Consider the following 15,662-nt stretch of genomic DNA (forward strand, 5'->3'; position numbering starts at 1 on the left):
AAAGCTCAAAGATCCATCAGAATGTTGATCTCCCTCATTTGATTGGCTGCCCAATTCAAGTCCCAGATCCACTACGGTTCCTTTGTTGTTGGCTAAAGGAGTCTCCCATGAATATGTGGTTAATACACACTTTAATAAGCAGTTTCCAAGGTGTTTCCTGTTCATGACACCCATAGGAACAGCACAATACAGGCGGCAAATACAGAAAGAAAAACTGCAGTCCGCTTCACAAAGGTGCAACGATTCAAACACAAACTCTATGGAAAAAGACATTTGAACTTTTATTTATTTTTATTGTTTCTAACTAGTGCTTTTCAAACATCAAAATCATAAACCAAGACAACTGCAAGAATCTGTTTATGCATACAATCCCAGCAATTTGCTCTTACTTACACTGTCAACGTACTAAATGCTGCGTAAAAATATACAGTACTAAAACACCATTTTCACACCTTATTTTTGCAATTGAAGGAAGCAATTATTTAATTCACAAGAATCACAACAAAAAAAACAGTGCGTGTGAGAAAGGCGGGGAGTCTATTTTGACTGAAGGTTGTCAATTTTTTGTACTCTTGTTTCCTTGCAGAAATAAAAGTCAAAACACCAAAAAAACACAACATAACAAATATCTTAAATAAAAAAATTTTAAAAAAAGGGGTGTTGGGGAAGTGCTACCAGAGGCATGCATATGTTACGAGAAAACAGGAAGATGTACATTGTGGAGGATTGTAAGGTCTTGTACTGGAACCTTTATATTCTGTAATATATATGTATAACGGTCGCAGAAGGGGAGCTGGGAAGGGGGTGGAGTGCTGGCCCGCTGGCCGGCAGTGGAGGACTCTGTGTTTAACAGGACACCTCCATGGTCCGGGCCTGGCTGCTGTTGCTGACTGCGGCAGCCGCCCCCTCCAGCTGGTTGGTGGTGTGTGAGCTCCTGCGAGTCCCGTCCCCTGAGCCCACGCTGGACAAGGAGTGGGTGCGTGAGCGGTTCAGACGCGTCATGCTCACAGTGGGCACTGCGGAGGACAGAGGAGACAGAAACAGCTGCGTTAGAGACTTCAAAAGGAGGTGCTCGAATTTAAGGAGGATCAAAATGGCAGCGAATTCAGCTTCCTGGCTTGTTTTTGATCCACCCTGTAGAGATAAATTGGGTCCCATAGCTATGCCGCACTGTACAGATCAGTCACTAGCACACTCATGGTTTTGATCAGTCCAGCTTGTTTGCAGAGATGTACTCTGTTTGCAGAGATGGACCGCACAAGCGCAAAGGCTGTAGTACAGACTGCAACCTACACCTTCAATGTGCATCAGTTCTGCACACATGATTATTGGACAAAGATAAGTATGCTGAAAGCATTTATTTAAATTCAGGGCATTGGCTGTTACAGACTCCTCTGTACAGTTGGGATCCAACTTAGTCTCACCAGCAATATGACCCCCTGCCTCCCATGTTCTGGGATAGCCTGACTTAGGACTTATTCTCTCAGAAGAATCTTTCTAAGGAAATGTTTTATTTATTTTTTTAAACCAAAAATATAACAAAAAAACACTGGTATGTATAATACACCATGCAACCAGACAGAAATGAATGTGTACAAACAATAAGTGCAATCTCTACATCAGTTTCACACATTTCTAAAACAAATAAAACACAGATCATGCTGAGGAACAAACAAGAAACAAACAAACAAAAAAAAAAAACAAGAATGGAAATTATAAAAAGTAACTAGCACTGGCATAAAAGTTTGAAAGAAAACAGCGCTTGTTGTAAAGATGGTAGCGCTGAGGAATTGGTGCAGCTGTGCTGAAGGCACGAGTTCTTGGTACCTGATTCGCTGTTCAAGTGGCTGAGCTGAACGTAAGGGACTGTTGGCATTGAGAGGGGGAAGGAAGAAATAAAGGAAGGACATGGGAACAAATTCAGGTTATTGATTCACATTAATAGACGAGCCTTCACACGGCATCACAACCCTTGCTCCTGTTTTCCTGTGCTACATTCAAACCTTTCACTAGCATTTCCCCTGCCTCACCCAAGCGCTCAGTCTTTGAAGTTGTAATTTAAGCAGCTAAAGGTTTGGCTGATGGTTTAATGCCCTTGGCTCAAGGAAGACTAATCTGAGCTCATGCTCCACAATGATCAGGAACACAGTGAAAATGGTACCAAAGCTAATGAAAGGTATTCAGCCCAGGATTGTGATGCAGTTGAAGGGTTACAGAGCATGGCAGAGAGCTGCATGGCTTCCTCCCCCAAGCCTTGAGATTCGAGGAGTCAGTTTCTTTTGAAGTGTGCGACTGTTAAAAAAAAAACATCTTTATTAATCTCAAGAATCTACTCAAAGCTGGGAGCGGAGATCGAACTTGACCAAAGTGTTTTGCACCGCATGTGCAAATCAGACATTTGCATTCAGACCCTAGTGATTGGAATCTTTTATTCGAAAGCATAAAGACTGTGCACATCAAACAACACTTTGTGTTGCTTGCTTCAGGTTTTGAAGGTGTGCTAATTTTCTAGATTTTGTTTAATATTCCCTGGCTGTATGCATGTATTGCATTTTGTACTGCAGGGCAGCGTGATTGTGTGTGCTTTCTTGCAAACAAGACGATTGCACCTTACTCTAGAGCGTGATAATAAATAAAATCAACTCAGCATCGCTGTGGTTTTCCTCTTTCGAGACCCGTGTGCTGGTTCACCCTGCGTTTGTTTTTGAGACTGCATTTCATAAACCTTTCTCTTCACTGAGCACGGAGTGAACCTGCTGGCAAATACAACCTTCACACCTGCACACACACACACACACACTGGGATTTTGCAGAGACACATACATGTAATTGAAATAGAAAAGGAAGGGAACACAATTTCCTCCTGTTACCTGGAGACAGGCAGTGTCAAAGCAGCTGCAAAAGCCTTAACCCTCACTCTAATCCACACACTACACGAATGTGTGGAGTGCCACTGGTCCTCAACAAGCCTGTTAGTAGCTGGGTATAATTGGAGAATACTCACATTGAATTGAATTTGAATTTGATGAAGACAATAACATTCCCTGCATTATAATGTGATATAGTTATGGCTCCCATTTTCACACTCAATTACCATGACAAAACACATCAAGGCGTCTCTATGGGACCCAGCGACTGCGTTACAATGAGAGAGCGCAGCATTTACTCTTGTAACACCGACCAGGCGTCATTGGCTCGGATGGAATTTCTGTTAATCGCATCTTTTTGACGGCTGACTCACTTCCTGTGAAGTCAAGATGAATCCCTGGCAGAGGCCCATTCACCCAGGAACTGGAATAAAATACTCTTCAGAGCTCACTTTACTCATTCAATCTTCACAAGCAGTAAAAGAGTTTATCTGCCCCCCCACCCCACCCCACCCCCACAAACCCACCACACACGAAACAGGCAGGTGGTAAAGTCACCCAAAAGAACGGAAGGCGCTTGCATTTGCTTTGGCAAATGATGCAAGAAGACATGCTTTCAACTGACATCTGTAAAAAGCAGACTTGGTTCACGGTGCAGGGTTGCAGTGTTCAAACTGGATTCACCCAGGAAGACCTAGGTTTAAATAACAAAAGCAGCCCTTAATGTAACATGCTGTGCGAATGCTGTAGCCTGGCTTGCCTATACAACATCTAGTTTTAGAAGGAGCTTTATTGGCGAATAAAAAAAATGCAATTCAGTCGGTGCTGTAAGTAAGTGAGAAGAACACTGCAGCTCTGAACCATACTGTTTACCAAGAGCCACACACTGTGGGAGGGTAACTGTGACTACATGAGGTTTCCAGTCACTTGGGGGGAGGGAAGGGGCTGGGTGTCACAAGACCTTAGTCTGGGGTTTTCTATAGCAGCCTCCCACAAGGCTTATCCGAGGGGGGCATTACGGTTCAGGTTTAAATCAAAGTTTAAATATTGTAAGGTCTTCTGTTGCTTAAAGGTATATGCAGATAACCCCAGATGAGTTAACCCCAGACTACATCAGGAATAATAAAATAAATTATATATAAAACCATGTACTGGAACAACCAACAGTCTGGATGGGATTTGTAAAAAGCTGGCATATAGGACTGTAATCAACTCCAGTCCTTTGGAACCCCTAACAATCCAGGTTTTGATTTCAACCATGACCACAACTCATGTTAAAATCAGCTTTCCATTAGTGCACATCAACTACAGCACTCACAGCCTTCTCGACTACAGATAACCGGAGACAATCCCTCGGGGTACAGCACTCTTTTTTTGGTTGAAACTAAAACCCGAACCACTGATTTAGGCACCTTTGTTGCAACCAGAATTTTGAAAATAAATCAAATATTTGAAAGCAACGTCAAGCGATTTCAGGCCAGGGAAACAGTTGACTGCTTGTGCTTCCTGGGGTCAGTCGGGTGAGTCATCAAGATGCTCTGGGTTCAATAAGAGTTCAAGGTGAGGGCCCTTTTCTGTTCCTCCTCTTAAAGGAACCTCTAATTCCAGCCTGCTCCAGAAGCATCCTGTTTGCTGCTTAGTAACCATCTAGCACCGGTCCCTAAGAGCCAACAGGACTACAATCTAGACCTGGGATCAAACACAACGGTGTCATTTGTAATCAATTGCAATTACAATGTAACTGTAATTGAACCTTGGCACGCCTGCGTAATTGTACCATATAACTGATCAATTACAGTTCAATTACACATTTATTTGATACCAGCATAATTTCACTGATTGATCAAATTAAAGTTCTCTAGTATGTTTCTGTATTTGTAGCTGCGATTACTGCTTGCTTATTTAGAATACAGTAAACGCGTCAATGTGCAAAGTTGTTTATTTTACCTTAGTATAATTGTAATTAATGTAGCATAATTGTAACTTTAATTGTACAAAATATCATTGAAATTGTAATTTCAGCAAACAATGGAATTGGAATCAGAATTGGAATTGACCCCAGGTCTGTTAGAAGTACTGAGGCCCTTTACCACGAGACGGGCCACATATCCTGTTTGAACCTGGACCACAAAATCATGCGACCGACATCAGGAAGACTCAAACAGGCTGTTCCCAAGTTTGAAAACGATCCTGTTTGCCCAGATTGCTTTCAAATCCTTTTAAATTTGAAAACTGCAAAAGAAGTGAACTAAATATAAATAATTAGAAATAATATTCTGGAGGATGATACCAGAAATGAAATATTCTGGGTATAACAGAAACACCTAAAATGCCACTTCTAGGCTGTTGTTGGATGAACGTGGTATTACATACACTGGAATAAATGTAGTGCCACGATCAGTCAAAAGAACAACACGTCCCGAGGTCTCTTACTAAAGACACTGGTTCACACTACAAGGTACACCCGAGTTGTGTTCTGAATTTCTTTGGCCACCAAAACCCTGGAAGTTGATGCGATTGGACAGGGATGGAATTAAGACTATTGCATGGCAGTTTGATCCATTCCAGGTTTTACTCTGAGTTCAATAAGACACACCTAAGCTTGTTACCCATACACTGGGGCACATATTAACCTGGAATGGGTGAAACTGCTATGCAATAGGAGTCTTATTTCCATCCCTGTTGGATGTCTGATTGTGAGGAATTATTTATTATTTAAGTTTAAACATGAAACACTACTTCGAATGCATATATACTTTGATACCAAGAGCTTTCTACCTCTACTTATAAAAGGTAGAAACTCCTTAAAACAGGTGAAATACAATTCAACCTCAACCATTTTAATTGATCAGGGATGCATTATCCCCCCGTTAGAGCAGTCCAGTCAATCAAAGACTGAGGAAGGGTAGTTTTAAAAACAGCCAGAGGATAAAGACAACATGCCCCAGAGCAAGTTTCTCAAAACCAGTACTCTGTTGCATGGCTATGGTGCAGGTCATGCAACAAACCTCATTCTTTGGATGGTAAAGGATTACTTACGACTGTGGTTATGCAACACTGCAAACAAAACATTAATAGAATTAGTTTTCAGTCGTGTATGTAGTCCTTGTCAAATACAACTTAAGCAAAGCACTCCCTACCCACACCAAGAAAGAAAGTATGACTCCAAATAGTGAATAATAATGATAGTAACAACACCAATGTTATTAGTGGCATCGCTTTTATTATCACTATTATTTTACTTTCGATCTTTGAGGGTCTGCCAGGAATATGCATTTGCATTGTGGTCTGTTCACAAAACAGAAAATGACCAACACAAAGTTTAAAAGAGGAAGCAAGTTATGTCTTTTTATAAAACACTGGGTCAGCAATTTCAATTGAACCTGAAGACATTAACTGTTTTCTGCCTAGTGCCCATTGAAAAGGGGTGAGAACATACACAGGTCAGTAAAGGGTTAAAACAGAACCCAACTGGCTCTCAAAGACCAGGGAGGAGTAACCCAGCAAAACTTAATTTAAAAAAGGAGCTGCCAGAAGGCTGGTATGTGAGGCAACAAGAAGCTCCTCATAAACACCGATTGCAAAATGGTTGTTCAGAGGTGAACTACGATTCAGAATTTTTAAATGAACATCTCTGCGGCGATTTACGTTCCGTTTCCATTAATAGCATCTGTGAAACATGAGGTTGCAGGATCAACGCGCACTCAGCCCTGGCCTGTTAGTCTAGTTCCTGCTGGCCTTGTTAGAATCCAGACACTGACAGCAGTTCAGATAAAAGAAATGTAGACGTGAAGCTCCCTGGAGACGAGACTCATTGAGAGAACTACACTACAGTACATACAGACAGCATACATTCATTTGACCAAAAAACAAGAACACAAAATGCACATCATGTTTGACATTTAGGAAAATCTCAAATCAAGGTGAAAACTTACTGTAGCCCATTCCCTGCACAAAGTACTTGAAGGCTTCTGCCAGCTTTCCGGGCTGTAATGAAAATACATGTTTTATTAAACCCCCTTTTTTTTTCTAAAATTAAAACTCGTTACAAGGATGGTAATATACGACGTCATTATGTAGCTGTCAACTGCATAAGACCATTGCTTTAGACTGCCCAATAAAATAGAAAGCAACCTCATCTCTGTCTGTTTCTGCCAATACCTTTATCAGTGTAATTACATGGTAATGAAGGCGCAAGCTAAACGCTTTAAAAATCAAAGTCCCAAAACAAGGCACATAAGCCACAGAACATGGCAAGATAGGTTCAACACAGGTCCATCTCATGTTTCCACATGTATTTAAATGGGAGCTGTCTAGAAAGAGCACTTCTTTACATGACCTGTATTCAAAGAGCACCCATCTACAAATCCCTCTTCACACTTCTGCTCCATCAGCTCTCTTAGCTAGATAAACATCATACAGGAGTACTCATGATACATCGCTTTAGTTTTATAATAGTACTGACCTGGACAACCTGAGGTAACCCACCACAGTCTGCCATCTGTAAAGCAACAACATCATCAACACAGGAACATTTTTATCAGGAATACAAAGGGAATTAACCAACAGAACTTGATTAAACTACCGTGTGATCCTATGCAATATACTGTAGTTAAAGCAAGTATCAGAAAACCATACAGGGAGGGAGCATCCTGGTTCATAACAGACCAGTCATTCATTAATGTAATGTACCACACAGGCATTCTCAGGTATGGAAGTAAGACCCCCATTACATAGCAGTTTGATCCATTCCTGGTTTTACTATGAGTTTAATAAGACACGCCTGAGCTTGTTACCTGTAAACTGAGGCTGATCAAGCTCCTAGTAAAATCTGGAATGGAAGAAACTGTTATGCAATAGGAGTCCTATTCCCATCCCTCTGCCACATGTCAAACTGTGCAAATCAGCAATTGCAAGGTACTAATCATTGTTAAGATGAGGAACTTTTCCATACATGGGCAGTCCTTAGGCTAAGCAGGTGTTTACAGTTGCGAAAAGAAACACCTGTGCTTGCAGGACTTCACTTTAGAAAAAGGTTGTGCTACTACTGCATTAATATAGAAGATCTTACCTTCAATAGAGTTGTCTTTGTTGGGTTTAGTCTGGAATTGCACTCCACCTACAAGAAAAGAAGAACAAAATACCTTAACATCCTAGTACAGTGAAAAAAAAACGAAGCAACATTACCCAGCCTGCACCAGGGGAGTACTCCTCCTTGGCTGTTCAGTCCGGTCCTGTGGCTCTTCATCTCCTCCACTTACAGTTTAATAAACATTCTACAGGAAGCATCCAGTGCCATGTGATCTCTCTTTCTGAACAATATCAACATTTACAGAGTTATGTACTGGACGACTGTTTGAAAACTACAAAAGGACTAAAGTGTAGGAATGTAGTACTTGTTTAATTTCTCTACTGGCAGCCTCCTAGTTAGACAAGTTAACTAGTTTAATTTTGAATGACTTCCCTATGAAAGGAAATTGACTTACCACAGCTTCCACTGCAGCAGAGGTGTCTCCAACTACCAGTAAGGCAGGGCACCTGGGACAGCACAGAAACAGGGCGTTATCACAGAACTCAACCCCCATCGTGCCTTACCTTGGAGCTACTTGCTGTATCTGCATTTCAGGAACAGGGATGACTCACTTTGGTATTATTGTAATATAGAGTGTGTGCACATTAATGGTAACTGGAAACCACCCATGCTTACTTGAGTGTGTTCACTGTATCTTCATTGAGTCCAGGAACAGGTCTTTCAATCTCGAGATCTCTGCGGCTAAAACAATAGAAAGAACATTAAATAGGTGACGAGCGTTTGCTCTGTGATATTTTATTTCTAAAGCGCCTGCCGCCTCTTCAGCAGGTGCAGAATTGCTAACAGTGTCCCATCATCCAAAGGGTTTTACCTGCAGATGTCATGTTTATGCCATAATAAATGATTACATTAACTACAGTATAAGATGCAAAGGTCAGATCTAGACTCCCCAGAAGGACTTTGGAGGAGAGCAGGTGCATTCCCTTCTGAGTCACACCTGAACTGTACTTCGTATTGTTGTTGTATGCATGACTATGACCATGTCTCAGTGAAGCGTGCAGGGTATGTACCTGTTGTAGGAAGTGTATATTATTGTATGCATGATTATGACCGTGTCTCAGTGAAGCGTGCAGGGTATGTACCTGTTGTAGGAAGAGACAAAGAGATACAGATTGTCCTGGTTAATGTCCTGGGAGATGTGAAGCCGATATGTCTGGATCAGTTCCAGATTGTCTTGAAGTTCTTCCTGTATTAAAACCAGAGAGGAAGCACTGAGCAGTAGAAACAGAAGCCCATTCTCCAACGGAGGAACACAAATGGACCCGATTCCCATTAAACCCATTCACCATAGTATTGTTAGTACAGCAGTCTTTCCAGAAGTACAGATCCACAAGACATAGCAACATTTCCAAATGGTAATGACTTAATAAAAGCAAGACAAAAATTCAACTCAGTTGAAAAGAAAAAAAACTCCCTGAAATAGTACAGAGCTAGATGAGAACGTAAGTGTTTTCCAAGCGTATAGGAGATTTGAGTGACATGCAGAAGGTCTTTGAAGATCCCTGCCCTTGCCTTGTGTTGAATGCTCCTGGAGCTTCTTTTAGTTTGGGTGGAGGGAGAAAGCACTGGCAATGCCACATGTTCTCTGTCAGGAGGGATCAGCACTGTCTCAATCGGATCATAGAAGAGGTAATCCCTGCTGCAGGTAAACAGCTCATACTCACACTGCTGAAGTGATGAGCCATCACAGTGTCCACCAGGGTGCTTGTCCAGCCTGTGAGCTGAAAAACGAAGACAGAAAATAAAAACAGGGCTGACTTCATACAAAAAACACTGTAGGCGTCTAGCTTAGCGTCTTACAGATATATGACAGACCTGCTGTTTCATCTGGTTAAAATGTTCTTCTAACCCCAATGTCTATCACCACTCCTGCCACTTCCCTGGTTTGTGAACACGCACTTGCCATGCCTGGACTCTCACCTTTGAAGCAGCCCAGTCGATCCAGCCCTTTGCGCAGGGGTCCACGTTGATCAGCACCAGCCCCTCCACCAGCTCAGGCCGGTTCAACTGGAAGCAATTAGAAACAAGAGGCTTCAGAAAGAGGAGTCTACTATAACAGGGCAACATGCTACTATATCAGTACTGAAATACTTTTCATGTGGAGGATAGTTCTTATTTCCAGGTGGTCTGGATACCTTACCTTTCAACTGCGCAGGAAGCCATTTTACTACCTTACTGCCAGTTTTAATGTCACTGCTCGACAACACAAAAAACATGCGCAGCGCAGCGTAAATAAACCCTTGATGAACTTACTGCAAATCTGCTTAAAATATAGGCCCCGGCTCCAACTCCAATCCCAAGGATAGTGCTCAGGCTGAAAGAAAGGAGGGAAAGCAGTTTTTAAAAAGTTCATTCCAGTTAAGTCCCTGGACAAAATTAATGAGCCGCCTTTACCCTGAAACCTTGCTGTGCAGATACATACTACACAGGTAGGTGCTTACTAGCAAAAGAGGTTTAGTCAACTGTATCAGTGCAGCATTCAAAACAGGACAGCACTGAAAAAAACGAAATGAATACTGATGCTGTCACTGCAGGAGCGAGTCACTCAAAGCTGCAATTGAAACAACGAAATAAAGTCACAAGCATAGGCTCTAGGCGTGTGTGTGTCGTGCGAATCGACTTACTTCAAGTGGTTTAAGACTGAAGGCAGCATCTCAGCCAACTCATCCATAGTAGGGTATTGGTACCTGCAGAGAAAGAGCACCACAGCGTTGGACAACAGCACACTAACACACAGTATTATTAGTTATGAAGTCCCACATTTTGTGTTTGAGCGTTGGGATCGCAATCAAGGGATTATAATGGATGTCTAATACCAAGCTTTAAAAAGCCCCTGTAAGGACTCACCCAGCAGGGAAAGGGGGGGCTCCCTCCTGCTGCCCGGGGGAGTCCACGTGAACCACAGCGAAGTGCTGCGTGATCTCCTGCATGTCCTCAAAGTTGAACAGCGTGTTGAAGCAGGACTTATCTGTGGAGGAGATTGCAATAAATCAACACCACCCCTGCTTCTGCATTCCTAATGCAGCACTGGCATACACCTCTTCAGACGTTTCTAATCATTCGGACTTCAGCTCCTTCCGCATATATAGACATTTTTTTTTTTCTTATAGATTTCTCCGACAACCTTTCAGCTAAATTCACAGAGCACTGTGGAATGCCTGCCCATTGTATTTACATTCCTTGTTCCAGAAAAAAAAAAAAACAAAAAAAAAAATCACATGATCTATGACTGGCGCTGTGCGAATTAGCATTAAAATCAGCACTGAACTTGGCAGAAAACTAGATAAGGATTGCACCTTAAATAAACAAATGAACATTGCTGACTCCCAATACCCTGGTTTCCTACAACCTGGAAACCAGCCCAGGTGCTGGGAGAACCTTTAGCCTTGACTTCCGAAGGCATTAAAAAAGACTCACCCTAGCCTGACATTCCTGGAAGTCTTGAGATTGAAAGACCCTAAACCTTTGTTCCACCACAAAATGTTCTGCTTTTTTTTTTTTTTTTTTTAAAGTAAGAAAATAGATGATTATGCAGAGTGATCTATTATTAGCCAGTGGGCAGGTTCTTTAGGGTTTTGGTCTGCAGTAGTGCTGGTTTCATTAATGAATCACAAGGTATGTCAAGCGGACAGAAACAATATGTGGTTGGCAGGTACTCACGGTTGAGCCCGATGTCGTGGTAGGTGAGGATGACAGGTTTGTTCCCCTTGGGAGTGCCTCTCATGGTGACGTGGAGGACGCCATGGGGTGTCTCGATGTCATGTTCCTAGAAGTGAATGAGATCAATTCAGCCAGCTGTCGTAAAATGTCAACTATCAGTTCATCATGCCGAAAAACAAATGTAGTTGCAATGAATTTCACTTGCCATTTGTACATTATACTCGCCAGTACAAAATCCACTTGATAACTACTTTGGGAATGATCAGGGCTGTGTAAGAGATCTGGTGTCTGCTAAATCTGGTTAATGGTAAACAATCAATGGCTGGCTGGATCTCTTCGAACAGGAGTAGTAACAGTATTAGGCAGCACTCCAGATTACAGGGCACATCAAGTAATGAGACGGTAATAACTGGATAGCTACCAATGGTATCTACTGGTAATTACATGGGAATGGCCAGTGCTATGAAGTTTCCATCTAATTACATCAGATATAAAACAAATAATCAATCAATCCATCAATCTGATTGCCGAAGTGGGCATTTTAAAATGGAGAACATCAAGAAAAGCAAGGGTTAACTGTATCAGCATGATCTCATTTCTCTTGCTTTTCCTGTCTTGGTCATGATCCTTTGCAAAGGCCCCTGTTGACACCACACATTGCCCAACAGTCTCTGATCAATGTGCCTTATCTTCCTCTGCCTGTATCAGTGCTGTGTGAGGCTGTGCATGAGCTGTACTGGCTCAATGCAGGAACACGACAATGCCTTGTGACATCTGTGTTTAATCAAACGATCTGCATTTGTGAAAATGTCTGTGACCGGTTAGCGGTCTGGCACAATCTCCTATTTACCTCATAGTGTATTTAATGTGCATCCGCACTGAATTCTCATTCTCAACTTGGTTCAAAACTCTGCCAAACCAAGTCTTTGTTTCAACCAAGCTCTTCTTTTAACTGTTTCACTGAGCCAAAGATCCGGTTTCCAAAGCAGATAATTACTTAATTACCATTAAACCTGGTGTTGAATGGCCCTTCAGGACCGGACTTTCTACTGATCAATGGGCAATTTAAAAGACCAGTTTAATGGTGGCGGATCATTGTGCACCAATATGTAAAACACCAGGGAGGGGCCAACTGTTTTAATTAATGACTTGGTACTTAGATATCCCACTGTTTAGATAGACTGACTAGACCTGAACAAACCAAATAGAAAGAAAGAACTACTGGGAAAGAGAATGAATACCACCATTCCATCCGCTACCCATGCTGTTCAGATCAGTGAAAACCAGAACTGATCTGTCAGACATCAGATTTGCTTTGAGGCTTGCACTGTGTGTGACCAGAAGACAGTTTTATATTGCACCTGTCCTCCCAACAGGCTTTCAAAACGCTGTGCAAAAAAAAAGCCAGCCACACGCTCGGCTAGGTTGACATCTGTTAGATGAACATTTGGAAAGCTATGCAAATCGCAGAGCAGATCTAGAAGAGTGCAGTAAACAAATGGAGCCCAGTCACAGCCCCCTAACTGAATGCACCTGGGACTCCCCACCTGAGGGGAAGACCTGCCAGACCCGAGAGCTCGCACTGCTTCTCACCGCTGGGTTTGTGCTGGGGTTTTTTTGGCAATGGATGAACTTCACTACACCCCGAACACAAGAACGTAAAACCTCCAGACTCAGGAAGTACCCTTTCGAAAAACCGCAACTGCTGCACACCCTTTCACTGCGCACAGCTTCAATTCAACCTGCACCCTGACTAGCTCCTGTACCGCTGCACACCGTTTCACTGCGCACAGCCTCAATTCAACCTGCACCCTGACTAGCTCCTGTACCGCTGCACACCATTTCACTGCGCACAGCCTCAATTCAACCTGCACCCTGACTAGCTCCTGTACTGCTGCAATCAAGGCTGGCAGAACTACTGCATGAATAATTCAAATAAAAGAACAATCTGATGTTTGTTTGCAACGCAGAAGGACTGCTGCTTTAGGATACCGCTGTGATAGAAATCGCTAGGAGCGCTACCGGTTGTAATGAATGTTCTGCATACAATGCGAGTTCACTGAAAACTTGCGTTTCCCCTTATGATATATATTCTTTTAAATATGCAAATAACGACACTTTCATTTTCAGCCTTGTGTTGGTGCGTTTCTTATATTCACATACACCTCCCCCCCCCCCATTTAGAATAGTGCAAGGCTCTGACCTGCTGTACAGCACCTTAAGAATTTGGTGAAGCTGGTCAGTAATTCAAGGTTTTGAAATGCCGGAGCACACTTAGATGAAGGGAAGGACAGTCTGCGTCATAACCCAGGACTTTTATTTGGTGTAATGGAAAAGAAGTGCGTCGTTTTCACCAACGAAGATGGATTCAATATCCTGTTTTTATTTTGTGTGCAAACCAGGAAATCAGCACACTGAATCAACTGAAAACAAAAAAAAGAATGTGTACTGTGGTCTTGTAATGAGCCCGAGTTATGCTTTTGTATCTTAAAACCAGAAATATCACACGTGCCGTGCAGTACAATGCACAAGCTGCCACATGCACTCAGAAGAACCATTTTACATTGCAGTACAGAAGGCGCATAGCCTTCCAATAGGGCTTGCACTTGCCCCCACATTCGTTGTAGCGCCCAATCGGGCACACCCTCTCTCGTCAGCATGCTGCAGTACAGAAAGAGATCGAAACTGAAATATGAACCTGGAATAGCTTGACTAACTCTAAACCAATCTACCATTCTCACTTTAAAAACACAGGAACATACCCAGCTCTGTACAGTGACTCAGTTGTTTACATTTTGAAAACTGGTCTCTCTGTTGTCTGGGTTTTTTTTTAAAAAGGTTTTACACATTAAAATCGGAGAAACCACATTCACCAATAGAGAAAACATTTCCCATTTCAAAGTCTTAAAAAAACAACTATTTTCTACATGTTTCACTCATTTTAAATGATTAAGTTCTTCAAATGGGCCGGCAGTGCTACACAATAAATATATCAATAAATAAAATACTGTATAAAATGAATAATGCACAAAGACCATTTGCTTATGCTTATAGAATACTTGAATTTAAATGCAGATACCGTTTTTTGTTCAAATTGCACTAGAGATGCTAGATCTATATTAATAAGTTAGCTCAGTGTAACAGTAACTACTGGTAATAACAATGTTTGAGCTCAAGAAAGATTCTGTACAGCACCATCAATAATACATTACTATTCGGCCAGGGTTCTTCCTAGGTTTACGCTACTGCATTTCCTTTCAATCAAAATTCCTTGCAGGAGCTACAGTAGTAAAACACTAGAGAGGGGTGGTTCTTAATGGTTCATGGGGTAAAGGTACCCTTGATTTAATTGAGACCATCACTGGAATTACTGTGACATACAAGGCGGTTCATCTAAATGAGCCCAACCTTTCCCTCCAGGCCTGGGAATGAATGACAGCAGAGAAGACAGCATTTAGCATATTTACTGCAACATGGCTTCAGGCCTAAGGATAACAAATCCAGGTTTCATTCAATGAACCTTTCATTCAATTCCTGACCCAAGTCTCCTCTACTATCCCCACCCCTCCTAACACATACAGCCCCAGAAAGATAAAAGCTAGACAACTCCACACATATTAAAATCACTACAAACAAAACCACACACTGCAGAAAGCACCACCACACACTCAGTCAGTCAGTCGGTCAGTCAGCCGATAACGATTAGAATTACAAAACGCTAACAATGACACAACAGACTGCAGTTTTTAAATTTCTTTAACCCTTACTCGGGAACTTACCACTGCAACAACAGTGCAAGAAATCTCGTCTAAATCCAGGACAGGTACCATTGTGCAAACAGGCCAGTAAAAAGCACTTGGCCACCCTGAAAGAAAGATCCTGTGTGGTGAGGCAGCAGCAGCTGTATTTTCCTCCAGCAGAAGGGAGGATTAAAGGAGAGTCTGTGTTGAGTGCTGCCGCTCCCGCTGGGTAAGCACACTGCAGAGAGAGCTGTCTGGGATGTGTGCCGTCCTAATTGGATTTAAGACTGTCAGGTGGGCTGG

At 42.2% G+C, this 15,662-nt stretch overlaps 1 protein-coding gene across 6 annotated transcripts in view; it reads right to left on the minus strand.

Moving 5' to 3' along the window:
• Positions 1–114: 114 nt before the first annotated feature.
• Positions 115–15,662, minus strand: part of LOC117420465 (protein NDRG3-like) — a 37,495-nt gene continuing 21,947 nt past the window's right edge. The window contains exons 1-16 of one of the 6 annotated variants that reach the window (XM_034033933.3): positions 15,399–15,600; positions 11,620–11,725; positions 10,807–10,927; positions 10,584–10,646; positions 10,213–10,273; positions 9,880–9,966; positions 9,624–9,680; positions 9,042–9,145; positions 8,575–8,640; positions 8,354–8,405; positions 7,939–7,986; positions 7,333–7,368; positions 6,803–6,854; positions 5,907–5,924; positions 1,828–1,866; positions 115–1,016 (exon numbers count right to left, since the gene is read on the minus strand). In XM_034033933.3, coding sequence (XP_033889824.1) covers positions 847–1,016; positions 1,828–1,866; positions 5,907–5,924; positions 6,803–6,854; positions 7,333–7,368; positions 7,939–7,986; positions 8,354–8,405; positions 8,575–8,640; positions 9,042–9,145; positions 9,624–9,680; positions 9,880–9,966; positions 10,213–10,273; positions 10,584–10,646; positions 10,807–10,927; positions 11,620–11,725; positions 15,399–15,449 — 1,131 coding nt within the window. In that variant the 5' untranslated portion in view covers positions 15,450–15,600 and the 3' untranslated portion in view covers positions 115–846. Of the gene's footprint in view, positions 1,017–1,827; positions 1,867–5,906; positions 5,925–6,802; positions 6,855–7,332; positions 7,369–7,938; positions 7,987–8,353; positions 8,406–8,574; positions 8,641–9,041; positions 9,146–9,623; positions 9,681–9,879; positions 9,967–10,212; positions 10,274–10,583; positions 10,647–10,806; positions 10,928–11,619; positions 11,726–15,398; positions 15,601–15,662 lie in introns of those variants that run through there. The other 5 variants (XM_034033913.3, XM_034033943.3, XM_034033919.3 and 2 more) reach the window with 5 other exon arrangements.

The sequence above is a fragment of the Acipenser ruthenus genome, chromosome 18 (genome assembly GCF_902713425.1).
Source record: "Acipenser ruthenus chromosome 18, fAciRut3.2 maternal haplotype, whole genome shotgun sequence".
NCBI classification, from domain to species: Eukaryota; Metazoa; Chordata; class Actinopteri; order Acipenseriformes; family Acipenseridae; genus Acipenser; species Acipenser ruthenus.